At 38.6% G+C, this 24,372-nt stretch overlaps 2 protein-coding genes across 5 annotated transcripts; one reads left to right on the top strand and one right to left on the bottom strand.

Annotated features, from left to right (window-relative positions):
• The first annotated feature begins 123 nt into the window (after positions 1-123).
• ift140 (intraflagellar transport 140 homolog (Chlamydomonas)) lies at positions 124-24,336 on the top strand. Of its 4 annotated transcripts, none has more exons than XM_067489298.1 (30): positions 124-239; positions 676-839; positions 984-1,205; positions 1,457-1,578; positions 1,704-1,834; positions 2,101-2,276; positions 2,498-2,589; positions 2,671-2,777; positions 2,960-3,099; positions 3,233-3,436; positions 3,578-3,650; positions 3,759-3,850; positions 4,050-4,177; positions 4,333-4,450; positions 4,630-4,751; positions 4,850-4,982; positions 5,183-5,314; positions 6,363-6,607; positions 18,785-18,962; positions 19,248-19,438; positions 19,520-19,615; positions 19,738-19,870; positions 20,098-20,241; positions 21,444-21,572; positions 21,765-21,947; positions 22,060-22,263; positions 22,472-22,684; positions 23,041-23,207; positions 23,323-23,464; positions 23,609-24,336. In XM_067489298.1, exons 2-30 carry the CDS (start codon positions 693-695, stop codon positions 23,786-23,788), a joined length of 4,344 nt encoding a protein of 1,447 aa, XP_067345399.1. In that variant the 5' UTR covers positions 124-239; positions 676-692; the 3' UTR covers positions 23,789-24,336. The 4 variants fall into 4 exon arrangements, with proteins under 4 accessions (XP_067345399.1, XP_067345398.1, XP_067345397.1 ...); XM_067489297.1 differs by having other exon boundaries at positions 19,738-19,882; XM_067489296.1 differs by having other exon boundaries at positions 19,505-19,615.
• tmem204 (transmembrane protein 204) lies at positions 11,228-17,972 on the bottom strand. The gene is made up of 3 exons (XM_067489299.1): positions 16,826-17,972; positions 16,135-16,290; positions 11,228-11,553 (listed from the first exon to the last, which is right to left on the bottom strand). Exons 1-3 carry the CDS (start codon positions 17,094-17,096, stop codon positions 11,309-11,311), a joined length of 672 nt encoding a protein of 223 aa, XP_067345400.1. The 5' UTR covers positions 17,097-17,972; the 3' UTR covers positions 11,228-11,308.
• Positions 24,337-24,372: the final 36 nt, after the last annotated feature.

The raw sequence follows: 24,372 nt of genomic DNA, 5'->3' as shown, positions 1-24,372 counted from the left end.
GTTAGCCCGTGCTTTTAGGCTTGCCAAGGTGAAAGTCAGACATATATTTTGCAATGTCATACTATTTTCGGAAGCAGTTCGAGTCATGATTCGTTGTTTTCCGTAACCCCTCCTCCGCTCCAGCCGTCGGGGTTGTCAGGGGCAACTAGGAGAGACGCTTAATACTCACACCAGAGGACACATAACATAAGAACCGTGGAAGTAACGGTTAATGTTTTGAGGTGTTTCGGCATTACACAGTAAGACAACTATAGTATGACTGTTTTTAGGATAATTTAACTAAACGATTGACTTCATCCTATTGTGCGCGCTAGCCCGAAAGCTAACTTTCGTTAGCTTAGCTAATGTGAGCAGCTGAAGCTAACTTAGCCTTAGCTTAACGTAAATCATTTGTCACATGACACTATTAACCTCCGTGTTTGCAGCTAGTGCTATTTCTATTATTATGGACCTTTTACTTTGTTGAAGGCTGCTCTATATATCCGTATCAAATGGTGAACCAACGTTAACTAACTCAGACACAAAAAGTGAATTTGTAAACTGAATCACTGAATGCTGTTTGTGTGTACCCTCTACGGTTAAATAACGATTTCTGAATTAGCCAGACAGCTACAGTTCTGCATGTGGAATAAAATAAAACGCTAACACACTCACTGTCTGTTTTTTCTTATGCAGAGAGGGGCACTAGGGACATGGCAGTGTACTTTGACCACCGTATTGAGGCCCCTGAAAGCAATGAAGTGCCCTCACAGTTTAGTTGGCACTCGGCTCTACCTATACTGGCTGTGACTTCAAGCAGAACCTCCTCTGGGGGCAACGTAGACCTCTACCTGCAGCAGGTAACTACCGGTCTTTGTAGATGATCACTGACACAGTCAGAAAACGCTTAATTATCAAGTATTTATTAATATTTACTGTGTGTTTGAATATTTTACAGCATACTTATTAACATTTGCGTGCAAATAATCTTTGTCTATGTGCAGGGAGAATATGTGGAGAGCTGCCATGTAGAACGTCCTCATCTGCCCACAGTGCTTTCCTGGCATCCTTCAAAACCAGTTTTGGCAGTAGGCTGGGAGAATGGAGAGATAGTGCTGCTAACACACCCCTCTGGAAATCAAACAGTCCTGCCCAGCACACATACAACTAGTATCTCACTCATGGAGTGGAGCAGCTCTGGCAGTCGCTTAGTAACTGGGGATCAGGTGCGTGTTGCAGTGACTGTGTATGGGTCACTCTGACCCATGAGTGCATGCCATATTTATATGATGAGAAATCCATAGCCATGCCCATGGGCCTGATTATCATACATGATGAACGTGCATTTTCCTCAGGATTTGGGCCAAAGCTATAGAGGTAGCAGGGTAATTTAGAATGTTCACTTAGTTTAGAAATTGCTTAAACTTCCTTCTTATGTTAGTTATACTACAAAAATGTTATAATTGTTTATTGACAGACTGGAGCTCTAGCAATATGGAAAGTAGATGTCAGAGGGAGACTTCAGGGACACCATCTAGTAAAGCATGAATACAACAAACCATTAACTTGCTGCATCTTCAAGCCTGCCTCACCTGGAGAGTAAGTAATTGTTATACTTACTTAGCCAACCTCAGCAATAAAATTATATTGAAAATGCTGTAGTATTATGAAGTTCACTTAGTCTTAAAGCTGTTTTGCTGATAGTGAGCCTAACTTTGTTGCAGTGACGTGGCTATGCTAGCTCGGGCATCGGTGAGTGGAGATGAGAGTGCTCTAGACCTGTTCAGTTGGAAGGGAGCACCTCTTAAGATGGGCCCACAGGAGGGGCTTGCATTCTACGTCAGCACTGCAGATGGTATTTATCTCTGACTGTAATGGTACCATGCTTTCCTTAAGACACACTGGTTAGAATTTAACACGTTATATTAAAAAAAAAAAAAAGAAATGACAACCTAAATAAATTTATTTGTAATCCATCCTGGAACAATAGAATTTAAATCAAATCAAAAAAGGAGTTCTGAAAAGCATAGCATGTTTCACAATGCTACGATTTTTGTGCAATGATATAACGTATAATTAACATATACAAGAAAACTCTTTAATCCTGTTCTCTACGTGTAGGAAAGGTCCACAGTGTGGATGAACATTGTAAGACAAGCACACTTCTCAGTGTGGAAGGTTCAATCAAGAAACTGTTCTACCTTGAGAAGAGAGTGGCCCTTGCTGTGATCACAGAGACCCTAATGCTGTCACAGTACAGTCTGGGACACGAAGGAGAGGCCCAGGAGTTTATGAAGGTACTATGCACTAAAATAATAAAGGATACAATTTATTTATATTCTTTTAAAGACTATGGTATTCATAATAGTTTATGGTTATACTTGTAGGTAGGTCAATGTGAAGTATAGGTGAATTGAATTGTATATTGTCAAGAAAGTTTTTGTATGAATAATATCAACATTTAAAACTGTAGGTTTGACTGGAACCTCTCATAGATGGGTTTTTTTTCACATGGCAGGTGAAGTTAAGCAGCAGGAGTGGTCAGAATGTAGACATTGTCTGGACAGATAATAGCCTCATCATCACTGCAGCAGGGGAACACATTATTAGGTGAGTATACACATATTGTTAATTCACACATGCATACATATTTGACAACTGAATCGTGTTCCTTTTCTCTGATTTTTGTAGGCTGTGGGACCTGGAGCGTGATGAAAACTATATTCTATCCCTCGATGAGTCTATGGGGTTTGAGAGAGGAGAGTTGATCAACTGTGTTTCATACTGTTCTGGGAAAGGTATCTACAAAATATTTGTTCAATAGTGCAAAATCTCCAATTTACGCTTACTTTTTTACACATTTTTTTTTAAGGTCTTTTATTGAATCACATTTGCACACATTGAGCAGACCAATTAAACATGTTTGTGTCAGACCTCACAAAATCCTTTTTGCCATTGTTTAACATTGTAACCTTCACAGAAATCCTAGCAGCTGGTACCAGCCATGGCCGGATAGCAATGTGGAGGATGGTACAGCCAGTTGATAATAGAGGGGACACAAAGGCCCAGTGGAAGCTACAGACACCCACTGAAATAGATGGAAATGTCAAACAACTACAGGTATTGTCTGGAGTAGTGCTTGTCCACCACTGTACATGAATATCACTCATTTGGAATGAGTATAGTAGTGATATTCTTAAGAAAATATGTATTGTATTCTGCTGAAAGAATTGACTCAGATCTTTCATTTCAGTGGGGCACTAGTCTCAATCTTCTGGCGGCCAACAACTCAAACACAGTGCTCATCCTGTGTGAGCACGTCATGTCTGCCCACTTCAGCCAACAGGTGGCGGCAGTGCAGCTCACTCCAACCCAGCTCAGCATCACTCAGTTTTCAACAGGAGTGCACCTTGCTCTGCAGTCTGACATTCCCACCAAGGGTGTGTGCGTTACAAAGGTAAAATGAATTGGGAAGGGTAAAATGTAGCATTGATCATTTTCTTTACTTAACATAAAACCCAAACAGCTCTTTAAAAGTTTGCTCATGATAACCATTATACATTTTTTTCTGCTAACTGTATATGTGTCATACCAACAGGACACAGTAACAGTGTGGAATGGCAAGCAGGTCACTGTGTATGAGCTTTCAGGGACAGTTCTACGCAGTACAGGTGCAAAACTCAACCAAAGCTCATTCAGCAGTCCAAACAGCATTTAACGTATGTGACACTTATAAACTGTATTTTCATTTCCTTTGCTTTTCCCACAACAATTCCCAGGATCATTTCCTTGTGACTCCCATGTAGTTGCTTTACATGGTGAAAACCTCTACACTGTGGAACCTAACAGGGTGCAAATCCGCACACCACAGGTCTGTTTGCCCACTAATTATTTAACTTTCATATATTCACTTGAACAAAATGTTGTGATAGATGTTTGAGCAAACTTGGTGGTGTCGTTTTACTGCTGTGCTATAAACGGTTTTAAATGAGCATAGACATACAAGCAAGTGGTATTTGTGATAAAAAAAATTGGTTCATTTCTGAACCATCTTTTTTCTTTTTTATTAGGGCACTGTGAAGCAACTGCTGACTTTCTCAAAGGCAGAGGGGAACCCTGTGCTTCTCAGTGTGTGTCAGTCCTACCTGGTTGTGGGTACAGACACAGCTCATATCAGAGTCTTTGATCTTTCTCGAAGGTATAGTGTCAGCATAAATGTAAATATAAGTAATGAAAACAGTGCTGACCTACTCCACATATTGTACATGTTTGTTTACTGATTATTTCTCTATTCAAATCACTTTCTTCTCCAACAATGCCAGTGTTGTTGTATGTCTTATATATGTTGTATAGAGATGCCAAAGCTCACTCTATAGCTAAAAACCTGGCAGAAGAGATAGCAAATTTAGGAGCCTTGAGGTCTGTCAAGTGTAACGCCAATGGTAGCCAAGTCAGCATCCTGATCTCTCAGGTGAATGAACATACAACAGTCACACTTTCATTTTGAAAAGTTATTTAGTATGTGCTTTTTAAACATGACATTTATAGTTAGAGTAGTAACCAGATGTAAATCATCTTTATTTTCAGAATCTTGAAATGGCACCATTTAATTTAAATATTTTTTAACTGAAGATAACAGTTTCCTTTCAGGTTAATGGGCGACCGGATCACAAAGTGTACTTTTATGATGTTGAGATGGACACTGTTACACACTTTGACTTCTTCACTGGCAGACCGTCCAGTGGACTGTTGCAACCAGAAGACAGTGATAGGTAACCACTTTTGTATTTGTGTTCTGGTCACATCAAAGTTTCTCTTCTGGTGTTATTTTAACTCCCCTTACTCTCCCTTTTTTTTTTTTTCTTTTCAGGCAGCAGATTCAGGGAACAGAGCTCATGAGTCGGAGCCCTGTATCTAACTTCTGGGATGAGAATGAACCTCGTCTTTTTGTTTGTGAAACTGTGCCAATCGGCGCTGAATCGTCATCTAATTACTTGGATATGGTAAAGAGTGCTTTTCAACACTGAGCCACTCCTGTAAAGTTCAATGTGCAAAACACTTCACTAAAACTTCTGGTAGCTTTGGCTTCCTATGGGACTACCTGTGCTAGGCTACTATTCAGCATCTTTGTGTAATAGTATGAACTAAAAGGCAAATATATTGTTAATTCAGTATTTTAGAATGTTGTCTGATTTCCTTTTAGGTGGATGTGTCAGTGGTGACACTCTTCTGCACACAGGAACATGGGTTGCTCCTACAGGATTGCTACCTCAAACCTGCAAGCCTGCAGGCTCTTCTTGCTTTGGATGTGCCCTACTATTATTTTAGCTGCAAGGTGAGGCTGGAAAACACCGATCTGCAAAGATATTTGTCCTTCAGTGGGTTTTTTTTATAGAGAATGTGAGGTTCTTTTACGATGTGTTAACAGTTGGGGGAAATGTGTGCCATCTTGTGAGGTATTCCACCTGTTTACCTTTACCAACTACAGTGGTTACAATAGGTTAACACCATACCTTTTTTTTTGGCTACAAAGTTGTTAAATTTATTCAAATTTCATAGAGATGTGGAGAGATGAGAGGAATAAGACCCTAAGTCCCTGAGAAAATCAATTGCACTGGCCAGCAACAGAATTTGACAGTACAGTCATACTCCCAAAAGCAAGGTGGCAGTCCTCTACTGATCTATGGCAGCAACACTGACCTTTTCAGAATCATGGCAATACACATTCTTCAAATCACTACCAGAAAGGCAGAGGGATCCTTACAACATGGCATGCAACAACAAAGATTTAATGACTGCGTAAATCAACTTCTCATTCTCAATATAGCATATCGGGATTCACATAAAAAATAATAGACTGTTTGTTTCAAATCTTTAATTTCTTTTCTTTTACAACATATTGCATCGATCACCTTTCTCATGTAAAACTTTGTGTGTTTGGTCTAACACACCCCAGATATTATTTCGGAGGGGTGGTGTCTTTCAGCCAGAAGTAAGTGTCTGTCTATAGTCCATTCAGAATGCTTCAGTTCTATTGACTCCCTCTTCCAACAACTGTGATAGTGTATGCCTTGTGCTGCATTAAAGCAAAAATTAAACGGGTTACCCAAGTTTAGCAGCACAAGTACATCCCTCAAATAGCTTGAGCTCACTAGTCTGTGTCCAGTTCCCACAGCACGTTGTCTCAATGTCAGTTATTTTGTGTAATCCTGTGTTGATTTATGATGTTGCTCTGTTTTCTCCCCATTTCCCAATCCTCATGTTTTTGCCAGGATTTTGCATTTGTTTACTTATTATGATTCCACTTCACAACATGGTGAATTTATTACTGACCCTGAATTACATAGTTACAAGTGCTCTCACCATGTTCTAACACTTCTTAGCCAGGTGAGAGGGATCCAGGGTTAACAGAGGTTTTAGCCACAGCCTCAGCACCTCCACAACAGACTGAGCCATCCACAAGGGCACCTGTCCAGTCCTCCCGTATGGTCTCCAGGCGAGCTCTCAGGGACTTTGTAGGCCTGGAGAACTGTGAGAAGGCCACCCGTGATGCTATGCTAAACTTCAGCTTTTACCTGACCATTGGAGATATGGACGAAGCCTTTAAGTCTATCAAGCTCATTAAGAGGTAGGTCATGAGTATGTGTATAACCTTCTGTCATGTGTCATTTTAGCTGTGTCTGCAAAGAGAAGAGATATGTAAGATAGCATGCCCACTTTCGGCACATCACCCTGTTTCATTACTGTCATTACTCTCCCACTAGTCGTGTCTACAGAGGCTTTGGTTTAAAGGCCATAGGCCATAGGCATACTTTTGTTGTCACAGCTTTGAGTCTTCTCAGAATGCTCTACAATATTTTGGAGTAAGAAAACTGTAACTTTATCAGTAAATTGTCTTTGACCTGCATTGAGTATAGAACTTTGTTTATTTATCATTATACATCCCAAATTTCATTCTACACCTTTGAGTTTTGAAGTCAAACTCTGCCACTATTTCTGTAACATTAACTTTGAAATGGTCTCTCAGTTTGACAGCAGACTAAAACACTAAGGACTGCTTGTTTGGTTATCCTGTTTTGTTTTTTACCGACTCCTACGACAGTATAGGGGTGCTGCATTAATGTAATGTTTTAAATGCTGAATATGCATAATTTATTAATATCTAGCTTTGAAAACAGCAGTTTGCTTTAAAGCATTATGCTACAATCAAAGTAGCTACACAAAAGCCAAGCTTCTATTTATGTGGTATATAAAATAAGTTTAATTATACACAGGACATGATTAAGGACTTTTTATGTTTCTGCTGGTGGAAGGAACTTTTCAATGTGTATATATGTGACTGTTTCAGTGCGTGGGTGTGTTTCTGTTACTGTGTGTGGGTGTGTTCTGAGGGGATGTACTTTTCTAAACACACTGTTAGACACACATACACAAACGTGCGTACTTATGAGGTCCCCCTGCTAGTTTGGTCCAAAAGTAGTGCCTTTTCCATTCTTGTAATCACGGAATCAGGTCACTAAAAGGATGTGTGTGTTCATTCCTGTGTGTAAGTGCATCGTGGGGCACATATGTGATTTTATCTTTAACAGAATACGTGATTCAGAGCACTTGGTCTGAATTTTGAAAGAACTTCTGTTACACGTACAAACATTACGCAAACGGGAATATAATTAAAAACAAATAGGAAAATAGCATATCCCACTGGCCAGATATTCCAAGGAGTTTAATAGGCCTGATGACAGCTTTAATAAGTTACTCATTGATGGCTATTTTTACTACCACTTTTTAAAAAAGATTGGTATTGTGTTCGATTCCCGCATAACTCCACCCACAGGAATATGTATTTCCTCCAGCAGTAATCTGTATCTTTTGGGATTTGTCTCTGTGGTTTAGATCTGTGAATCCATGTCAGAGATTGCACGGCGAACCAGAAATCAAGTTTATTTCATCTAGGGTAATACATGTATTTGAGGTTTCTGTTTATAAGTGATGGTTTTACTCAGCCTCATGCCTGAATGTTCAGAATCAAACAGAGACTAAAAGTAATGATTTACTTTATCTGTCTGAATCCTGAAGCCGCATGTCAGATACACGTTGGAATGTCTTTATTCAGTCCAGACTGTGCTACTTCCTGTCATTCATGATGTCCTTGACTTTACTTGACATGCTGCAGGGTTATCTTGACTGTAAGCCTTATCCTCTTGTCTTTTTGCCATTGCATTTAAAAGCAAAGCAGCCCCCCTTCCATTAGAAAAGAAAACTCAACAGGCAGTTCTCAAGGGTGAAGCAGTGATTGGTGTATAATGTTGTAGTCATCATAGCTGGCGTTGTGTTATCTAACCTTCATACTCTCAGTTTATGCTATTTGTCATTGGAGAGTGTATAATTCACTGTCTGAAACCATAACTATCTTCTGCACTGTCCATCATTAGAAAAAAACTAGTATCACGATTTCCTTAACTAAACCTTTGAATTTGAAAAAGAATTTGAATTGTACAAAACATATTTACTTTTGTCTTTACAAAGAACAGTGCTACTGTTTTTATCATCTTTCACGCAGCAGGTTTTAGCCAGTATATTTAATAGTAATGGCAGTGTTTGAATGGAAAAGTATTCATCAGTGCACTTGCGGATAAGTATGTTTTCGTTAATGTTTGCATTTTGAAGTTGCTTTGGTGAGATGTTGCTGTTGAAAAATATTTAACAAAGTCATATATAAACCGATGACATGTTGTCATGTTATGTTGTCATGTGATGGCTTTCAAATTTGCTAAAAAATGCTGGTGTACCATTTGGTTGAAAGCTTTTTTAAAATTTAAAAAGTAGACTTTTGTGTTTAGAGTATCAATGACACATTATTGAAAGTGAAAACTCTCCACTCCCGTCTTTCCAGTAGCATCTTGGCCAGAAGACATTAAAAACCTCATCTCCAGAATAACTTTGATGCTGTGTAAAATGTAAATAAAAAGAGAATTCAAATCAATTGAAACCTATTTTTGATGTTAAATAGTATAAAAACAACAATACAAACATTGAAACTGAGAAATGTGATTGTTTTTTAAAAAAAATAGATGTTTACCATTGTTTTGCATCACCTCTTATTTTAACAACCCTCTATAAGTATTTGGGAAGTAAGGACACCAATTTCTTTATTTCTTTATTTCCTGTTTGCGCTTGATATAGGACATCAGTTGCTCAACCGTCCAAGGCCTGTTTTGTTGTATTTTTCACTTCTAATTGCTTGAAATATTTTAAGCTGTTGACAGGTCTTGCCTGCAGACAGGTCAATTTAGCACCTTTACCATGCTGTTGTAATCTGTGCAGAATTTGTTGTGGCATTGTCTTACTGCCATAATTAAGGCCTTCATCATCTGGATGGCAATGTGCATTTGCTGTTGTTATATTTCATCCATCATTATAGGGCCTTCACAAATTTGCAAGGTACCCCTGCTGTCTGCATTAATGCACATCCATAGCATCACAGATCCCGGCTTTTCAACTGGGCACTGATAATAAGATAATTCTTCCTATTTCTAGCATGGTCTTGCTATAGCATTTTTACCATTTTATACTACTTTTCAGTCACTCATTTACGATCAGGCACTTGTTTATGTAGCTGGCCAGCACTCACCTCTTCTTTTCCTTTCGGCCGTTCCCTTTCAGGGGTTGCCACAGCAAATCATCTGCCTCCATCTAACCCATTCTCTGTAACCTCTTCTCTTGCAACAACTTTCTTCATGTCCCCTCTCAGTACATACATACATCCCCTCTCTAGTCTTATCTGGCCTGCACTCCCCAGGAGCAACTAATTCAGTGTCTTGCTCAAAGACACTTTGAGATGTGACTCAAACCAACAACTCTACAATTGGTGGCTGATTGTTCTACATCCTAAACCAAAGATGCCCACAATTAATAAATCAATATCCATGATTTCCCAAAAATATTCACATTTTTGACCACAGGACATTTATATACTCCACATCGGCCTTTCTTATTGAATTTAAGTGAATTTCTTATTGTCAAGCATTCATGGCATTGTATTGGATATAAATAAATTGTCATCGTGTGTGTGTGTGTGTGTGTCCGTGTGTGATTTGGTGAAGTAGCTTTCAAATGAATTGCAAATCATTGCATTCACTTTGTATTTACAGATTTAACAACATCTAAACCTGTCTGGAAATAGACTTTGTTTATCAAACATTTTTAAATGTTCATGAAATTATGTATTTTTCATTTGTAAAGTTTATTGTTGGACACCAAAACAACAGCAACAACAATAAAAAATGCAGTTTGAATAATTACGAATAGATTTGTGGAATTTACATTATATATTATTATTTTACTGTGGCCTACTGCTTACTGTTTAGTTTGGCCTACTTTGTTTAAAAAATTATATTATATTAATTTAAGTATAGATATATGTATGTACCACAAGCAAGCAGAGTTTCATATAAAAAGCATCATGAAAAACGAACTTAAGTACTGAAAATGTGCTTATCATTTTAAAATGCAGTACATTGTCCAAACATTTGTTGCCATCAATTTAACAAAATTCCAAATCAGGTCTCATACAGTAATTGATTTCGTATTAAGATATTTAAGTGGCAGTAAGGGACAATATTCCCTCATTTCTTTCAGTAGGTACATGTTCATATTTCTTATAATCATATATTCATAAAAATATAATCTCCCTATTTCAAAATCTCAATATTTTCACTGTTTTGGATAAGCGCCCTATTAAGGGCAAGATTAAGTTTACCTAATTTACTTATTTGCAACATAAAAAACTAATGTATTACAGTTGTAATTAGCTTTAAATGGACAAATATGAGGTATTCTGGTATTATATTTTCAACATCTTTCATCATTTCCAATTCATAATTATGGTGTAGGCCATTTATTAAGTGCACATATAACAGGATATGTCAAGTTCCAGCTTGATCTGTACATAATGTTATTTAATAAGCAACAGTCCTAAGCCACATTGTGTATTTAGGGACCAGTTAGCTCCCTCATACGTGAATAAATGAAAAATCATATTGTATTTGAATATGTTTAAAAGTTTAGGACTGTTTTATAGATTACTTTTAGTTAAAACAGTGATTTCTATGCTGTAAGCTTCGCAAAAATTCTGATACCTTTCTTTATGTTGAACAACATTTTGAAGTACAGCTAGGTGTTAGTCCAGCTATTGTATAGCCTCAGGAATGTCCTCCTTCAGAGTCCCATAAAAGGCACCTAGCGTGAGTGAAATATGTATAGTCGAGAGCACAGTCTTGTTTGTGTACTCTGTTACTGCTTTTTGGCTTGGCTTGTGAGGTCACTTGGTTCAACAAGGTGACTCCACATAGTCATTATCCAGACTGTGGTGGAAAGGTGATGTCAGTGATTGACTGATGAATATAACTCCAGGTGTGAGGCAGTCGTCACGACGATGTAAAATGTTCCATATTAGCATGGCCGCAGCCACGGTGGCAAGCAGGCAAGCAGCTATGTCCAAGTAGCAGGAGTATGATAAGTGTGTGTAGGGCCCAATCCTGTAGAAGGTCACAAGTCCAATCACCAGAACAAAACCTATACAGGCACACAAAGGGAAAAGGCCTTAGTCAGTGGAAATGCATTCTCAGCCAGCACCATGTCAACATACTGTAAAGTGAGGTTCCAGTTCCTTTTTTCTGCTATATGCAATAAACTGTGTCATTTTTCATACAAATGGGCATGGACATTTTAATACAGTTTTGTGCAAGCTGTCAGGTAAAGGAAAAAAAGTGTGTGATGCTAGTTAAAGCTGGTGCTAATAGGGATCTTAATAAAGAAAGAAAGAATAAGAAAGCAGGGTGCATGTCTGAGCAAGAGGTCAGGGGCCAAGTGCTCAATCAGTTTCACATGTAATATTTTCAGAGAATGATTTATAGCTATACTAGTTATTGGAGCCACATGCTAGCACCCTAAGGCTAACATACTTGAAATGACAGTGGTAATCATAAGATACTGATAACTAAGCAGGTAAAGTTTTACCCATAGAGTCTCAGTTTTACCATGGTTGTTATTTAGATTAACTTGTTAGTATGCAAACATCAAAAACAAAGTCAGTGTAACTAGTTTTCCTGATATTTGTTCCTAAACCAAATCACTACAGAAATCTACATTTTAATAGGATGGTACAGCACTAGACAAAAAAAGTCAAAAATATTCCAAATATGTCTATCGTTTGTCAAATGAATTTCTCTGCCAAATTTAGATATTTTATATTTTTTTATAGATATTTATATCTTATGATTTTATCTGATAATTATTCAAACATCTCCCCCAACACGAATAGAAGTTAGTGACATGATTGTGTAGGTACAGATTAGCTGGTATTTCATCTAAAAATTGTTTGCCTGTTTCTGTCTGGAACAGAGTTGTTGATCAACCGCTTGACCTTACTATTCATGGACCCTCACCTTAACGTTGCTTAAAACTAATCTTAGTTTTAGCCAACGTGGAAAAAAAATATATTCCTTAGATATTTAGAAAACCAAAACAACTTAAAAGTACAAAATACATAGCAAGTGGGCCTAAGGTGACTTGAAACTCCATATACACATCAGACATTAATCACTGTAGCTTTCTCTTCAGGTAAGCAGGCGCTCTGTGTGTGGTCTTTGAATTTGTAAATCTGTTTCCTCATAGGAAGAACATCTGAGATCTCACGATCAAAGCTCTCAATAGAATCAAAATATCATGTCTGCAGTTTATGCTCGGAGCGTTTGATATGTTTTATCTCCTGACTTCTTTGAATCACTATAGTTATAACTCACGTGATGAGGAACTCACATTTGCATGCAAAGGTAGAAAGCCTCACAATCGTTTCTTGGATCTTTACTTTGTTTTATCTTCAGTGAAATGTTATTCAGCGTCTCCATAGTCCACACCTTTCAGCATTAGAGGTAATAATGAAAACCCACAATTATCTATGCCATTCAAGTCTTCCTCTATCAGTTCCTCAACTAAAGCATTTAAGGGTGGTCTTTGGCAAGTCAATACTTAAACAATAATAAATGTATTACACATTGCCCTATCTACAGTGGTATAAATACACACGCCAGAAATAATGACTGGAAATAGGGATGTTGGTGTTTTAGGACATAAATCAGTCCATTTCCTGAAACAGTCAGCTACACCAAGGGTGGGAGTTCAGTTATGTGGTCTTTCTCTACTTCTCCAGAAAGATGGCTTTCATTGTTTCAAGTGAGGATATGGATAACTTGGTCTGTGTATCACTGTGTATCAACGTGTGTACGCATAAGAATGCAACTGTTTGCTCAGCCTGTACATGTTTAACCTGTCTGGCTCCACATTCAAGAAAATGAGTAATCTCCTGCCCAGGTTCCAGCCAGGGTGGACTGTGTGAACCTCTTTTTTTGGCACAGACTTACCTCTCAAACTTCCTTCCCCTTCTTCCTCTTTCCATCCTTCCTTCCCTCCCTGCTTTTACCACACCCTAAGCTTTGAGTTTAATATGTTTGCTAGAAATTTGATCTGTCATAGAGAAAATCTAAACACATCTTATCTTGAGGCCAGGTCTTAAAAATAATGTAATTGGTTTCTTTTCTTTCCAGTTAGTAATGTCTTTGATTCATACTTAAGTGGCACTACACTGGTTAGAGACGCTAACTTATAGCCGTTATCACTCCCCTATTTTTGGGAATCTGAATAACTGACTTTGATTCTACTTCTTTCGGTGCCAGATTTATTCGATCACAGTTGAGTCCCACTTTGCTAATGCCTCAAAAAAAGTGTCTCAGAGTGAGTGACCTGCAGTCATGGCGGTTGTCACACTAGAGCTGTGTCCATTCAGAAAATACATTTCAGACTTGTTTAGAGGGGTGAAATAGCTCATTTTGTTCTTTAAGCCACAACCTCCCAACAATGCTGAGATATTATTGAATGGAACTGCAGATTGTTATCCCACACTATGCTTGCAATAGCTGGGCCTTTTGGCACAACTGAAAATGAAAACATTCCTGAGAAAGAGGGTGATGGGCAGAAATATCTCCATTCATTCAGAGCTGACGCCCATTGACTGACTCGGTTTGGGAGGAATGGAGAATGATTATTGAATGGCATAGGCCAGCACAACTGTTTCTACTCAAGAAATTAGGCCCTTTTACTTGAATATAAATTTGGTAGGGAAAAACAGCAATTCATATTTGGCAAGATTTCTTAATACTTTCTTGCAACTAACAATATATTACTATTATAGAATAATAATAATTTTTTTTTATTATTGATTAAATGTTTGTACTGTTAAAATATTTGTTTTCTTTTCTTCCAATAGGTTATTTGAAAAATATGTAGTCCCTTTTTTGTGAGATAAAGCTAAAACCAATAATTCTGAATTCAGGCAGTTCTAGTATACATGCTGTTTGCGTGGGTCCACACACATTAAAAGCTAATGCCAGTGCCTGTCGGTTGTTTTTTTTTTCATTTTCCGTGGAATAATTTATCTCAGCATTTATTAGATGGTTAATCATAATATTTTGGACAGATATACACAGTTTTCACATAATGTGATGACTTTAGTGGCTCCCTGTTTTTTGGGGGGGGAGACTTTGTTTTGTTTTTGACTATAAATTAATTCCTTAGCTTTTTATCTAGCACCAATCAAAATTGTAATTTGTTCGGTACTTTGGTACCAAATATTTGCAAAAATACTCTTGATGATGTTTGATGTGATGATGAACGATGACATTTTCAGAAATTTTTTCACATTTTTTGACATTAAGGAGCTAAATAAACAATGTTTTCATGTTTCAGGTACATGTTTTTTTCCCTTTGTAACTCAGATTATACATGGTACCTAATATAAATCTTGTTCACTTTACTGTCAACTTGTCCATTTATGGTAACAGAACTTTTGTGAGATGCTGTTTTCATAGAAAGTCTTTTTCCTATTTAAGCATTTCTATTTTTGGATTTCAGAGAAGTTGGTGTGTGCAGTTTATTTTGAATGTAGTGTCTTAGATCATCATTGACTATATTATAAAGCGAACGACCAAAGAGCTTTAAAACATCTCTAGCCCATTTTGTGGATAACAATTTATGATATGGGAAATCTGTTTTGCCATTGTGTTTATTATTCAAGTTTTAGTGAGATGAGGTCTTGCTCACTGAGGTTTGGGTGGTGTTGTCTCACACTGGAAAATAGAGTAACACAGGGTGGGTCTCAATACTCTGACCAAGGTTTTTAGATAAAAGCCTTCATCCCTGCGGCAGTGTGTGCTGAAGATGCTAAAGATAAAGAGGAAATTCTTTAGCTTCAGCTGCTGCTCTTGGACATTTTGTAAACACAGACATAAAAGCTAGTGCAGCTTATCTAGGCAGAGGCAATTCCGACTGTGCTGTTGTGTGTACCACAGGACGTTTCTCTACCGATAGACATTATAAACACACAGTCACAACACACAGTAACATAGACAAAAATACATGCACATAACACCTCCTGCCAGTGCACACAAAACCACATCCCCTGACGAAACTGTCTTTCCCGTCCATTCCCCCTCCCCGCTTTTTCCTTCTTCAGCTCGGGGTTTGCATAACAGGTAGTCACAGACATTTCCTCGTCCTGAGCAGGGATATCCTGGCGCCCAAAAGTCGCTCCCTGGCTCACTGGAGCTGTGGCCCATAGATTCTGAACTGGGACTAAATTTAGAGCCAGAGCAGACCCCCTCCATGTGTCCAAGATACAAAGTGGCTGAGCCACAGTGCACAGCACAACACACTTCTCCAGCAGAGGGGCTAGGACAGGACATGCTAGCCATGAGGGGAGAAGTTGTTGCCATGACAGCAATAAGTTATGTCCCACAATGATGCCACTCTTTTTATGTTCTTGTTTTCCTAGTTTTACCCATTGACATGCCTGGGAGTTCAAATCATTGTTTTTGAAAAAAGCAGCTATATGATGATCAAGAATAATGCAAAAATAAGTACAGGCTTCTTATTGTTGATTTTTATCCCAGTTTTACTGGCATTCTGCTAGAGGACATGTTACTTTTGCTCTGCAACAATTTCTATTGAATGATATGATATGCTTAAAATTTTTGCTGCAGGGATACTCTGCATCTTGCATAAAAATTTGAACCAACAAGCTGGAGGAACACTGGTACTCACTGGCTAGCTGAAAGAGTGCGGCAATGGCCTCCTCCCACCACTGTGATTCCTGTATGATGAAAGGCAGCTCCATCAGTCCTAGGAGGAAAATCAGCTGACCGACAGTCAGGGCCACCGTTGCCATCAGGTTACAGGCTCGCATCATGTCAAACTGTACTTGAAGGACAAGAAGAGGAGTTGTGTCTTATTTCCTGCATTATGATCTAAATGCCTTAATAAACATTTGTAGAAGGGTGACATTGACATTATTAGTTTTTTTAATCATAATTGGTGAGGCATGTGTTTGTCTGACATTATTAGGCAGTGCTGCCCAATGTGCCTAGAAAGTTAGTAAGTGGACATTCACCATTTCCTTAGTTTGTTCTTGAATGGAGATTTCTCAATGGAGCTCACAATAGAAAACTACATGAATCCATCACAACACATTTTATTTAAACGCCCAGCCAGACGTAGTTTTTTTTTAAAAAAAAAACAGTGGTCATAAACTAAGTGCTTAGATTTAATGTATGGATGTATATATTACATTTATTCAGTGGTGGTGTTAATCCACTGACTTGGGTGTTTTGAGTAAAAAATGACTACAACACACAGGGAACAGAAAATCCCATCTTGCTGTGTTTGTGTAGTGGTTAAGAACTACTACATATTATACACGGTACTCTATCAGTCAGTCATGAATGTAAAAACTTACATTTGACCGTGCTGCGGGATTCTTGGTAGCCTGCATATTCAGAGCCCCATCCAAGACCTTCACATGGCCTTTGTGTACTTTTTCCAAGCTGGAGGTCATCACGGCCCCTTTCTCCACCAGTGGGGCACATCCTCCATAGTCCCACACTCCGCTTGCGTCCATCCTGCAGGGCTTGCAAAACCCAGCTGGGTGTGAAGGCTGCAACATTGTTTAGAACCAGGGATAGCAGGGCTACTGCCACCGCCACGGCCACCAACCTATGCACGGCCATGCGACGCCCAGCAGCCGCCACCTCTCCCCCTCCGGCGTGTTCCTCCCCAGTCCCTGTTCCTCCTCAGTGTTCTGCCCTCTGTGGTGCCTCTCCTCTAGGGCAGTAGCACCAATAGTGCTCTGGACCCCCTGCCTCCTCCAGCTGTTAGCTTATGCTGTCCAAGCTCACACAGGGGTGGATTTGGATAGAGTTTTTACTTGAGGCTTAGCTAAAGAACATCTCCATTCATCCTCATTCAGGTGTTGGTTGTTTTTGCAGCAGTCCTCAGCCCTCCTCCTCATACAGCACTGCAGGCACGTGGAGGTTGATCAAACTGGCACCTAGGTCCATTCCACTGGCTCCGGCTGACTGCAGCTTTACTCTTAGATCCCGCTCCTTGCGTACGTTTCTCCCTTTTTTCTTTTTGTACTTTATCTTCTACTTTTCATTTGTCCAGTGCTTACTGGACTGATTTCTGCATGTGCAGCTGGATTCTCTGGGTAGGAGGTAAATTGATTTTTCTTCTTTTCTCTTGAGTCACTTCACATTGCTTTTAGAAAAATACTTATTCAAAAAAAGGAAAAAAATCTCCTGGCAGTGTTGATAGAAGCTGGCTTTGCTTAAGCATACCAGCCAGTCTCTCAACTAGAAGAGACCCTGCTGCTTGATTAGAACAAGAAGTCCTCTTGTCCACCTCTCTCAGCTTCTTTTTGTCTTTCCTCTCTCTCTCCCCACCTCTCTCCCTCTCTCTCATACTATTTTTCTGCAAATTCTTGAGGGCAGAGTTGAAATGTGGGGGGAGTTGCTGTTTGTCATAGTCTGAGACATCAGTTTGCAAATGTACCAGGCTTTAAACAGAAAGCTCCTTCCTTCATGATCACTTCAAATTTGTGTGTTTTTGTGTGAGAGAATGTCCAAAAGACTCCCTCTTAGACGTCACTGTTGTGTATTCTTTTGTCTGGAGCCCAGGGGGCGTTCACTAAAGAGCTCTCTCTTGTGTGCAACAAACATATTGGCTGCTACAGTCAGCCAGCAACAGGATGTGTTTCCTGAGAGGAAAGGAAGATGGGAAGAGGGGCCAAATGTAGACTTGTTCCTTCTCTTGTCTTTCTTTTTCTGGCTCTCTAGATCTTGCCGCTCTGTGTGCAATGGGCTTGATTTTCTGATTATTTAAAACTATACACTTCTCATTTTCCGAGTTGGTTTTCTATGACCATGTATATTACTTTTTCTTTCGTTTTACTTGCCCAGATTCCCAGTTTTATAGCAGGGCCCCTAAAGATCTGGGGTATTTCCTGTTGCCTAACTTTAATAAACAGCCCACATCTGTATCAGCTAAAGCAAGGAGGCGGGGGGGGGGGAGACGCAAATAGAGACCAGATGGCTATGGAATCTTAAATTTGAAAATGAAAGGGGGGTAGAGGAGTTGACTTTACATCAGCAAGACAAGATGAAAATGAAAAAGAAAACACAGATAGATATTTTGCAGTACTTAAGGTCTGGCCAGTCAGTGGTTATTTTTATAAATTCTAAAGTTTGTCACCAATTTCTTGTGCAGATTAAGGATTTGGATGTAGAATATAAAGTCTAAGCCTAAACTAAACCAAACTGTAGCTTGAAGATGGATTGTAACATCTGTCAATGTGGTTTTTCTTATGTTTAAAGAAATGCCAAGCGAGCCAAAAAAAGCCACTTTTTTCTCTTTATAGTAAAGCGGTATGGGAAAACATGGCACGGATGTGTGTGAAAACTCGACGGCTGGATGTGGCACGTGTGTGCCTTGGGAATATGGGAAATGCCAGGGCAGCAAAAGCATTGAAGGAGGCGGAGGCTGAGCCTGAGCCAGAGGCCCAAGTGGCGATGTTAGCTATTCAGCTCGGCATGATGGTAAGACTGATTAGAGTATAAATGACAGCTGAAACATTCAGGCTAGTTCCGCAAGTTAACCCTCAACTTTAAACACAAAACAACTTGATATGTAAAAATAATCAAATAATATACTTTCTGCACTCCCTAAATTATAAAAATTATCATTGTAGTCCAACATAAAACAGATCTTTTGCAAGTAATTTGGCCTCATTTTAGGTTTAAGCATTTCACCACACAAAGACCATGGAACTTTCCTGACCAGGAGCATATATTTTTCCATTATCTTTTCCTGTCTTCCAACAGGAAGATGCTGAAAAGTTGTACAAGAGCTGTCAACGCTATGACCTCCTGAACAGTTTTTACCAGGCTTCTGGCCAGTGGCAGCAAGCTTTGGAGACGGCTGAAATCCATGACCGCATCCATCTGCGCACCACCTACTACAGTTATGCCAAATACCTGGAGTCCATGGGTGACAAGACCCTGGCCATTATATAGTAAGTAACAAATTATTAAGATGTTCTGTAACTGATAGAAATGTACGATGACAGTATGATTATCAGTGTTTTATGTTACAGTTATGAGAAATCAGACACACACAGGGTGGAAGTGCCCAGAATGCTTCAGGATGACACATCATCTCTAAAGATCTATGTTAACAAAATGAAAGACAAGTAAGTCTTGAGTTTCCCTTGATGGTAATCTGAAGAGCATAATCCAATACCATACACATACACCAAATTACATTGAAACACCAGGAGGTGTGCTTTGTTTGTTCACTTATCTAATCAATCAGGAATATCTATAAGTGGTGGGCCCAGTACCTGGAGAGCCAGTCCGACATGGATTCAGCTCTACATTTCTATCAGTGCGCCCAAGATTATCTCTCCCTGGTTCGAGTTCACTGTTATATGGGGAACATTCAGAAGGTAACTAAGATGGTGTGTTTAAAAAATATGTATATATTTTTTTTCTTACATATAATCTGTGTTTGTAATTAAATCTAGAAGCTTGTATTGCTGCAGTAATAAAGTAGATAATACAACAGATAGAGTATGGAATATCATTGTTTCTATTTCATTAGGGAAACAAATAAAACATATGCAAATCCTCAACTGAAAACCACAAATGTGAAATAAATGTATTTCTTCGTCAGGCATCTGAAATAGCCAATGACACAGGTGACAGAGCAGCATCATACCACCTGGCCAGACACTATGAGGGCCATGAAGATATCAAGCAGGCTGTTCACTTCTACACACGAGCCCAGGCCTACAACAATGCGATAAGACTGTGCAAGGTAAAATTAAATTAAGGTACATTTTTACCTAATATCACACTAAGTTAGAAATCTCCATGAACAGCCAATTACAGGGACTGTTGCAAAGAAAAGTAATGGAAATGTAAATGTAATGTAAATGTAATGCACTGTTTCCTAGTTTTTTGCATAAATTGGTCATAAAATGCCATCTGATCTTCACATATGGAAAAATCACAATATTCCTCATCTAATCTTTAATGTTTCATTAAACACACCTATTAAACATACAAAATTATGGACCAAAAAGTAATGGCAGCACTACACTTGTCATTAAATGTCAGTTGGAGTCAGTTGTTATCAAACCTACAGTTCATTCAATGTAACAAAAATGGAAGTGTCTTTTAGAACTACTTTGACTTTTAAAAACCACTGAAACAGAAGACTAATGATCAAGAGTTGTTGATTCGCATGTGGCTGGAAGGGGTTACAGAGTAGTCTCAAGACACAAAGACTAGATATTCATCTGTTAACGGACATATTGTCTACAAAGGGAGACAATCGGTATAGAAGTTGGCACCTTTTACATTCCTGTTTTTGAATCAACCATATGCATAACATTGAACATACATGGTATCTATAGCAGGACATCACAAGGAAGCCATTTTTTGCCCAAAACAACATCACAGCATGCCGAAGACCACTTGACACTTTACAACACTAACGTAGACAGATGAAACTAAGGTAGAATTGTTTGGCAATAACACACAGTATTTCTTATGATCTAAAAAGAAAACCGTGTACCAACACAAAAACACCTTCCCACCAGTCCTAAAAATATGGCTGAGCTGAACCAGTTTTCTAAGGAAGAATCGTCTAAAATTCCTCGTGAATGTTGCGCAGGTATAATCTACAGATACAGGAAGTGCTTGTGTGAGGTGGTTCAACCAGTTATTAAAACACTGTTGCCATTACTTTTTCCACCATCACATTATATGTTTGATGGATGTGTTAAAAATGCATGAAATATTATGACTGTATATTAATTAAAAAATGTGTTTGTTAATATATAATAAACTTTGATAATCAAATAACATTTCATGATATTGATATGATATTAATTGTCCAAAAAACAGTGTGCCCTGATTCATTAATACAAAAGGAATCATGAAACTTTTTTTTTTACTACGTTTTTTAAATCATAGTTTTTTCTCCTACTTGACTGGTGACTTGTGTTGATACAGGAGAATGGTTTGGATGACCAGCTGATGAACCTGGCTCTTCTCAGTAACCCAGAGGACATGATGGAGGCTGCTTGTTACTACGAAGGGAAAGGCTCACATGTGGACCGAGCTGTGGCACTCTACCACAAGGTCTGTCACTGTGGCTTTTCATCTTTGGATTGGAGGAATATTCATGCTTCCACAAGGGGGCAATACTGCAGCATTTATTTAAACTGCACTCTTAATAGGAGCACTGTATGTGTAGTTTTAATTTATATAGTAATGTGCAAAGACACGAACCAGAATTGCAGTAGTATGTTTTTATTTGTTTCTCTGTTGTAGGCTGGTTATTTCTCTAAAGCTTTAGAGTTGGCCTTTGCCACTCAGCAGTTCTCTGCACTTCAACTAATTGCAGAAGATCTGGATGAGAACTCTGACCCAGCTCTTTTGGCACGCTGCTCTGACTTCTTCGTCACACATTCTCAGTATGAGAAGGCTGTGGAGTTACTAGTGGCAGCTAAGAAGGTACCTCTTTGTAACATCAATCAATCAATTGTACCTGAAACTATCAGCTCATTATATGGACATTTCCATTTATCATGTGTGTCTTTACATTTGTTCACATACCTGTACTCAGTATCATCAAGCCTTGGAGCTGAGTGTGACTCAGAACCTAACGATCACAGAGGAGCTAGCAGAGAAAATGACTGCAAATGACTCCAAAATTCTGTCTGACGATGTTCGTAAGGAGCTGCTGGAGAGGATAGCTGACTGTTGCATGCGTCAAGGCAATTACCACCTGGCCACTAAGAAATACACACAGGCAGGCAACAAGCTCAAGGTAATAATGTAGTGTGTAGTAAACATTATGCGGATCATTAGCACACTCACAACATCTCACAAGTGAAAAGAAAGGATACAGATACCCAGATGGTCTGTCGGATGTCATGTGTTCTAACAACATATGTACAATACAACAAATGCACATGCAAGGTAAAATTATAACTATGATAGCTTAAATTTGTATTTATTTATTTATCTTTCAACAGGCAATGAGGGCACTCCTTAAATCCGGTGACACAGAGAAAATAGTATTCTTTGCCAATGTTTGTCGTCAGAAGGAGCTTTTCATCATGGCTGCCAACTACCTCCAGTCTCTAGACTGGAGGAAAAATCCAGAGATCTTGAAGACAATCATTGGATTCTACACTAAAGGCAGAGCACCAGAGCTGCTGGCAGGCTTCTATGAGGCCTGTGCTCTGGTAGGGAAAATACAGAAAACAGAAAAATGTGTTCACTTGTTGTTTTATGAAATGTGTTTTTGTTAAAATAAATTATAAAACAACACGCAATTTGCTCTGTAGGAGTAATGTCACACAAAAACAATTTTTATTGAGAAAAGTTTGCATGAAATTCTTCTTTTAGTTAGTATAATACTTGGAAATGCAGAAAATAAACAAGAAAATATATTTTAATTACAAGCAGAATAATGATGGCTAGGGCTCACTTTATTGGCATGTGGTTATAGGAGTGTATGTATAGTTGGCTATTCAGGATGATGTGATGGTAAAAAAAGTAAATCCGCAAATAAAAATTCCATCTTCTTACTATTGTTAAGGTGGAAATTGATGATTACCAGAACTATGAGAAGGCTCTAGATGCTTTGACTGAAGCTGCGAAATGTCTTTCAAAAGCAAAAGACTCTTCAACAGGACAACAGGAAGTGAGACTCACTAACCTGCAGCATAAGATCACTCTAATCAAGAAGTTTGTACATGTACGCAGGTAAGAATAAAGCTAACATTTGTTCTCATTTGCATCCTGACAGCCCAGTATTTGTTCAAGGTTTTGTATGGTTTTAAACTTCCTGAGGTTTTGACCATTTTGCTTATGTGTGCAGATTGTATGTAGAAGATTCTGATGAGGCGGTGCAGTTATGTGAAACCCTCCTGAAGGAGCCAGAGTTGGACCTTGCTGTCAGGGTTGGAGATGCATATGGTTTCCTGGTAGAACACTACTGTCAGCAAAGTAACTTCCAAGTGGTAATTATCCATTTTGTCTGCTGTTTTAACAGGAGCATAACAAAAATAGTCTCATTCATTGAAAGGAAATATTGAAATAAAGTATGACTCTGAACTTTAGCAAGCTTGGAGGCTCACCTCTCATCTTCCATCATTCTTCTCCAGGCCTACCGTAAGCTGGAGGAGCTCCAGAAGCTGTTGCCAATGCAGAATGTTCGGTACTACATTAGCCAGACCAGTCTAAAGGCTCTGCAACAGCAGATGGGTGTACCTCTAGAGCACGAGGACTACAGCCACGGCGTGAGGGAGGACGATGAAGTTGAGGAGGATTTAGATTTGTCTTAAATTAATCGCACAAACAATTTTTAATACGTTTCTGTTCTTTAATTACATGTATGAGTCTGGACTTTTAGGCATGTGAATATGCATGAATGTGCATGTTCTCAGAGCGGCAATGACTGTACACTTGATTGTGTACAACAGCGACATGAAATAAGACATAGAAAACTAAAGTCAACTTAGGAACGGGAGCATGTAACATGTAAATAGAAGGCACTTATTGTGAGCAAAAACTGTGGAGTGAAGAAAGGCGAGATGACACCAAGTTCACATGTGGTTATTTAAACTCTGCCACACTCTTTAAGATCAAAGAGGATGTCTCTGTATGTACACATATTGTATGTACATGTTTGGCTCAAAATGTGCACTTTTCATCCTCAGGCCTAATTTAGTTTACAGGCTTTTGTAACAATTTTTTTAATCAGTTGCTGTATAATTTGTAAATTTTTTTCTCAGTGTCAAACTTATATCTCTGTATTTTGTATTTTTGATAATTTTGAGTCTATTTCTACTAAGCACATGATATCTTGAATAAATGTTTACATTACAATGCATCACTCCTTGACATTGTAACATTACTTATATAAAAA

Source organism: Channa argus, chromosome 20, assembly GCF_033026475.1.
Source record: "Channa argus isolate prfri chromosome 20, Channa argus male v1.0, whole genome shotgun sequence".
Taxonomy (NCBI): domain Eukaryota; kingdom Metazoa; phylum Chordata; class Actinopteri; order Anabantiformes; family Channidae; genus Channa; species Channa argus.
This window is presented reverse-complemented; position numbering and strand designations above follow the sequence as displayed.

Bases quoted from the DNA above. Each gene is read 5' to 3' on its own strand.
- ift140 (XM_067489295.1), top strand. From the start codon at position 693: ATGGCAGTGTACTTTGACCACCGTATTGAGGCCCCTGAAAGCAATGAA. The intron at 1,579-1,703 runs GTAAGTAATTGT...ACTTTGTTGCAG, and splicing joins AAGCCTGCCTCACCTGGAGA to TGACGTGGCTATGCTAGCTC. The intron at 4,178-4,332 runs GTATAGTGTCAG...TATGTTGTATAG, and splicing joins GTCTTTGATCTTTCTCGAAG to AGATGCCAAAGCTCACTCTA.
- tmem204 (XM_067489299.1), bottom strand. From the start codon at position 17,096: ATGGCCGTGCATAGGTTGGTGGCCGTGGCGGTGGCAGTAGCCCTGCTA. The intron at 16,291-16,825 runs GTAAGTTTTTAC...TTGTCCTTCAAG, and splicing joins ATCCCGCAGCACGGTCAAAT to TACAGTTTGACATGATGCGA. The intron at 11,554-16,134 runs GTGAGTACCAGT...GTGCCTGTATAG, and splicing joins CGCACTCTTTCAGCTAGCCA to GTTTTGTTCTGGTGATTGGA.